This window comes from Alligator sinensis, unplaced genomic scaffold (genome assembly GCF_000455745.1).
Source record: "Alligator sinensis unplaced genomic scaffold, ASM45574v1 scaffold105_1, whole genome shotgun sequence".
Classification (NCBI taxonomy): Eukaryota; Metazoa; Chordata; order Crocodylia; family Alligatoridae; genus Alligator; species Alligator sinensis.
Genome location: NW_005842233.1, coordinates 1547638 through 1554143, shown reverse-complemented (window position 1 = coordinate 1554143; position 6506 = coordinate 1547638). Strand labels below are relative to the sequence as shown.

At 35.2% G+C, this 6506-nt stretch overlaps 1 protein-coding gene across 1 annotated transcript in view; it reads left to right on the top strand.

Annotated features, from left to right (window-relative positions):
* Positions 1 to 1046: 1046 nt before the first annotated feature.
* SLITRK6 (SLIT and NTRK like family member 6) overlaps positions 1047 to 6506 on the top strand; it is a 6341-nt gene continuing 881 nt past the window's right edge. The window contains 2 exon segments of the mRNA XM_006027324.2: positions 1047 to 1161; positions 4643 to 6506. Coding sequence (XP_006027386.1) covers positions 1145 to 1161; positions 4643 to 6506 — 1881 coding nt within the window. The 5' untranslated portion in view covers positions 1047 to 1144.

The following is a 6506-nucleotide window of genomic DNA, read 5'->3' as shown; positions in this document are numbered from 1 at the left end:
AAATATATTATAACGTCTGGAAAGCAGTCATTTAAAATTAATACTTCTCTACTAAAAAAAGACAGGGGATGCTTAAAGAGCACTGCAATCATTATGTGACCATAAGCAGCAATGTGCTATACAGTGCCTTTGCTCCAAAAAGTGAAACCATAAAGCCACTGTACACACACTCCTCTACTAGTTAATCTACTGTAATATGTGAATTAGGACAAAAAATCTGGTGGGTAATTTTATATTTTTAGAAATCCTTCATTTCATTAAGACACTAAAATTTCCCAGAAAATAAGACTGTCCTTGTGATATCTGTTGTTGGGAGCATTCAGCATGGAATGTTTCCAACATTTAAAGCACATATTTGCAGATGTAAACTAAAGCGAGATCTGCCTGACAGCAAAAGCTGCAGGAGCTGTAGTAGATATTTATGTTAATCTAAAATCAGCCATTAATAGATTTAAGTAATTTACAGTAGATTTAGATGAATTTTACTTTCTGGAGGTTCAGTTTAACAAAAAAAAAAGAGAAAGAGGAGGTGAGACAAATTGCAGGAGGAGGAGGAGCTGAGCTGTCTCAAGGTGGAGCTGTATCTTGTGTGAAATTACACTGGCAGATTAAAGCTCTCTGATGGGGAAGGGCTTAAAGGCTGAGTCAAAAGCCAAGAAGTCTCTTATTTACGCCTACCTCCCAGCCCCTGGCAATCTGACTAATAACAAACTGAGCTAACAAGAAAGACTAGAAAGAGGAAAGAGAAGATAGAATCAGCTATGGATTTAAAAATCTAACAAGCCAAGAGTGATCATTTGAGCTCTGCTGAACATCTTGTTTATTTACAGAATCCAAAAGCTTGCAAATGGTTAACTATATGCAGAAAAGTCAGCATAGCTGTGAAGTATGCTGTGAATTTTAATTGAGGAAAGAAGACAACTGCTTACAGGATAGTCTAATGTGACACTGCCTGTGAGATTTTTTTTTTTCAGTTAATGATCTGCACTTTGTTTTCTGATCCAGGATTTTAACTTTATGGAACTGTAGTTGTATCAGAGTGTGCAGGAAAGTGAAAACTCCAGAGAAAGTGTACATTTTAATAAAGGAGGACTGAATTACAATCAAACATCTGCTCTGTGTGCAACATTGATCGTGTCACAGGATGTTGCTGCTGTACAGGTAAGAATGCTTCCACTTGGTTAATTAACTCCAGTGAATTTTCTCATTTACTCTCTATCCCGTAGCAGTGATTGATTTTATTTTTCTGTAATACTTTGGTTAACTTTTCAGTTAAATGATAACATTGCACACAGATTCACCCATTACCATTTCAAGTATTCTATCAGGTGTCTTTTACATTGCTGATGCTTTTCTATCCTTTCAATCAATCAACTATCAGTAGAGAGTAGTTTTGGAGAGTAACCTGCATGGTAGCATGTATTAAAGATTTTTTTTCCTGAAGTATAACAACTCTTAAAATACATCACCCTGCTGTGATTCTCTACAGAATTTAACAGGCAAGATTGAAGATTTTTAAATATCAGAAAATCTGTTTTCTTTATCTGAGTCTTTGCAGCTCTTCAGCACCATTTTTTTACATATTGTTATCAAAAGATAAGCAAAATTAAAAAATACAAGAAATGTTTGGAAAGATTTTTTTTTTTTAAGTGTAAAGCAATTTGCTTTAAGATGGCACATAATGTACTACTTCTGAAATTACTCTGAATATTGGAAAGATAGTGGCATTTTGGGCTCTTTAGTGCAAATGCAAAGAGCACATTTATAGTTAGCAGTTATTAATTACTTCTGTATGGAAACAAAGCACAAAAAAACTCTTTCCTAATTCACTTCTGGATATGAAACAAAAAATAAAGTTATTAGTCAAGCATTTTTAAATAAAATGCATGTTAGACTTGTACTGTAAGTTCTTTGCACTTAATGTTAATCATCTGTTAGACAAAAGTAATTTTCACTTTACAGTACTATTGTAATCCTTTGAGGGCAAGACTGGCAGGCTCCTGAGTGCAAAGACTAAAAGTCTAAAAAAAACCCAAAAAACCCTCAACCATTACTTTGGCATGCCGATAAGTTTCAAGCATCTTACTACATACATGTGCATATCTCTAGTGCGCTTATGTGTGTGTATGGACATGGGTGCGTCTATATATATGAGTGCATGTGTGCTGCATGTGAGAGAGAGAGCAAGGGAGGGAAGAGAGAGAGAGAGAAAGCGACTTCTAACAGTGTTCCCCATGAAAGTATGATGATGATTAAAATGAAAATGTGTTTCAATTGGTTACAAATGTCTTTTTTTACTTTCATCTATGAGAAAAAATGAGTGGCTCTCATTTTTATAAATGATTTTAGCAATGTGAATTAAAAAGCCACATGCATTTTAGATTAATGCAGCCTGTTTGGGTTTTTTTTTTCCACTTCATTTTGCCCTAGGCCTTCATAAAAAGTGCAGTTTGAATACACAACAGAGTTATGCTGGTGTCCTTCTAAAGAGACAGGTTATAAAAATTAAAGCCAAATTAGCAACAGAGTTAGTTTGGTGCTGGCAGTTATTATGGGAAACTTGATTTCCCATTTTAGGTCACTGAATAGGATATTAATGAGTAGAAAGAAGGTCTAAAACTTTATAATATCATACTGACATTATTCTGAATACTTTGAAATAAGACCTTTGTATGTTGTGCCTTGCCTAATATTTATGGGAAAAAAGAAACTCAGAACACCATACAACATAAATATAGTGAGCTAATTACAGTACATTGTGTTCAAGGACTATTATATGAAGACTTGATTTTTTTTTAAAGATAGTTTATTTGTTTAGGGACAGATTCTGTCACCTTTCCTTATAATAGGAAATGTCTTGCTCCACCATAATTGAAGGTGCCACTTATGGGCTATGGTACTAATCAATGCAGATAAATTGGTTTTTGTTTATATAAAGACATTCCTCTAGCACCACTTACCATAGACACCTTATTATGCAGAAGTTGCATGGGAAGCATAACTGACTGGTATTTCAAGAACAAGATAAAGAGCTAAATTATCATTATATTAATTGTAATTGATATTATGCTAAAGAATATGGCCACATTCTAAGTGTGTCCCTACATATAATTACATGTATCCCCTGTAAAGCATTCTAACTTCCTCAGAAAGCAGTGGTTCATTTGGTTAATTGTGCAATTACATTCTGCACACCAAAGCAAGTTTCAATAGCTTGCTTAGAAAGATGGACTGACCTTTATTAGATAGGTTTCTTCAAGCAATCTGCTGTGTTCATTTCTAGAACAAGCAGTGCACTGAAGGCAAGTTCTTGCATGGGATGTGTTTCTAATCATCTTTTTCATAGCACGAACTTTTTCTTTGAGGAAATGTGGAAGTATTTATTCTAATAATAGACTGTAAACAGATATGTAACTTCATCCTATGTAATAAGAAATACCTTTGCTCTTTGGTAATTCAACAACTTTGATATAAAGACACACAGAGAATCCTCATATGAACAATGTAACATAATCTAAGGTCATACCAGTAAAAACTCTGTCAAATGGACACCGTATAATGTTCATCAGTTTGTGCTCCTGATTTAACGGTTGGAGAGTGATGAGACATTTCTCAACATCCTGAAGTCTGAGAGTTTTAGAGCAAATGGCTTGAAAAATGATCATTAATTTATACACAGTGCAGATTATGCCATTCAACATTGTTAACTGCTAATGCCAAGTGTCATTCTGTGTGGTGATGATACTAATACTATTAAGAAGAAATGTAAAAAAAAAATCTTGTTTCTTGCCTACTCATTTCTTTCTATTAGCCTTTCACACTCATTTTTGTCTTCTTTGTGTACCCAAGTTATTAACTGCGCACACAAAGTTGCATATATGCATACATTTATGTATAATTCTACAAAATGTATGAATGTGTGGGGTGAATGGACATAATCTATAGTTTATATAAATTACATGTATTAAGCCCATCTATTATACAAATATGCATAATATGAAAGCATCCCAAATATAAATTCATATCTATGCAAATGAAAATACCACTCTTTAAACTATTTAATTAGAAAGCAGGGTAAGTTCCATTTAAACAGACACAAACAAAAAAGATACTCTCCCTATGGTGGCTGAATGGCCATTTGGTAAGCAACAGATTAGTTAAATTAATCTTATAAACGTCTGTTCAGTCACATGACTTGTCAATGTCTCTTAGCTGCTGGATCCTAAATGTTTTGGCATTACATACCTATGAATTATGATATATTTTATATTAACCTTCATCTATTCAACTGGGGGCAGCAACACATCATGTAGTAGCTTCAGGCAAAGTTCCATACATACCTGTATTTCTAGATAAATCAGAACAGCAATTTTGTAAGTTTTGAATGCTTATTTTGCAGCAGCATAAACTTATTAACATAATTCTATTTTATTCCCAACCTGTTACATTCATTGATTAAAGCTAAACATGCAGTCAGATCCTTAGGAAATCACTCAAATCACTCATTCAAATGTTTACTGGCACATGGTGTCATTTTGTAAGGTAGAATAGGTCCGTGACAAGTTCTGGAAATTTTCAAAAATCTCTGGGTTTTTTTTCAAAAAATGAAATGATAAGCTCTATTTTTTATTTTATTTTACAGAATCTGCTGGGCAACCATGAAGCTATGGATTTTTATGCTATGTTCTGTTTTGGTTGCCTCTGATTTACCACAGTCCCAGCCTTCTTTGTCTTCATCTAGAGGATCTTGTGAAAATTTGTGTTTGTGTGAAGAAAAGGATGATACTATGATTATAAACTGCGAAGAAAGAGATATCAAGATGATATCACAAATAAATGTCCCACCATCACGGCCTTTCCATCTTAATCTGCTAAACAACGGCTTGACCATGCTGCATATGAATGATTTTGCTGGCCTCATCAATGCTATCTCTCTACATCTTGGGTTTAATAATATTGCAGATATTGAGCCTGGAGCTTTTAATGGTCTCAACTTTCTTAAGCAACTCCATATTAACCACAATTCTTTAGAAATACTTAAAGAGGATACTTTTAATGGACTTGAAAACCTGGAGTTCCTTCAGGCAGACAACAATTTCATCACAGTGATAGAAGCAAGTGCCTTCAGCAAGCTCAACAGACTTAAAGTGCTTATTTTAAATGATAATGCCATTGAGTTTCTTCCTCCTAATATCTTTCGCTTTGTGCCATTGACCCACTTAGATCTTCGTGGAAATCAGTTACAAACACTTCCCTATGTTGGCTTTTTGGAACATATTGGTAGAATCCTGGATCTTCAGCTGGAAGACAATAAGTGGGTCTGTAATTGTGAATTACTGCAGCTGAAGATATGGCTAGAAAACATGCCTCCTCAGTCAATAATAGGTGATGTTGTATGCAACAGCCCTCCTATTATCAAAGGTAGCATTCTAAGCAGATTGAAAAAAGAATCACTCTGCCCTACTCACCCCATAAATGAACTTGAAGATCCTTCAGGATCACTGCCTTTGGTAGTAACCACCTCTATAAGTGATAGTCACTTATCAACCAGAGTGATCCCTATCCTGAAAGTTCCTACCCAGGAACCACGTTTAGTGCTACATGCCACAAAGCCAGCCACTCAGCCTCCGGGAATATATTGCCCTGTACCTTGTCACTGCACCAGCCATATCCTCTCAGGGGTTCTAATGCACTGCCAGGAGCGAAATATTGAAAGCTTATCTGATTTAGGACCCCCTCCTCCACATCCTAAAAAGCTTATTCTGGCTGGAAACATTATTCAAACATTATTGAAATCAGATCTTGTGGACTATGCTAGCCTGGAAATGCTTCACTTGGGAAACAATCGCATTGAAATCCTAGAAGAAGGATCATTTATGAATCTAACTAGATTGCAGAAACTCTATCTAAATGGTAATCACCTTACAAAATTAAATCAGAATCTTTTCCTTGGGTTACAACACCTTGAATATTTGTATCTTGAATATAATGCTATCAAAGAAGTCTTACCAGGGACATTTAACACAATGCCAAAACTGAAAGTCCTGTATTTAAACAACAACCTTCTTCAAACTTTACCACCCCATATTTTTTCAGGGGTGCCACTAGCCCGACTAAACCTGAAAACAAACCAGTTTTCACATTTGCCTGTGAGCAATGTTTTGGATGAACTGGATATGTTGGTACAAATTGAACTTGAGGATAACCCTTGGGACTGTACTTGTGATTCAGTTGGGCTGCAGCAATGGATACAAAAGCTCAGTAAGAATACAATCATAGGCGAAATCTTTTGTAAATCTCCAGGGCACCTTGCTAAAAAAGAATTGAAATCTTTGAACAGTGATGTTTTGTGTCCAGGCCTAATAAATAGCCCAGCTTTGCCAACCCATGCTAGCTTTATAGTTGTGACAACATCTTCTACAACAAGCAATACAGCAGATACTATTCTACGATCACTTACAGATGCTGTCCCACTTTCTGTTTTAATCCTAGGACTCCTAATTTTG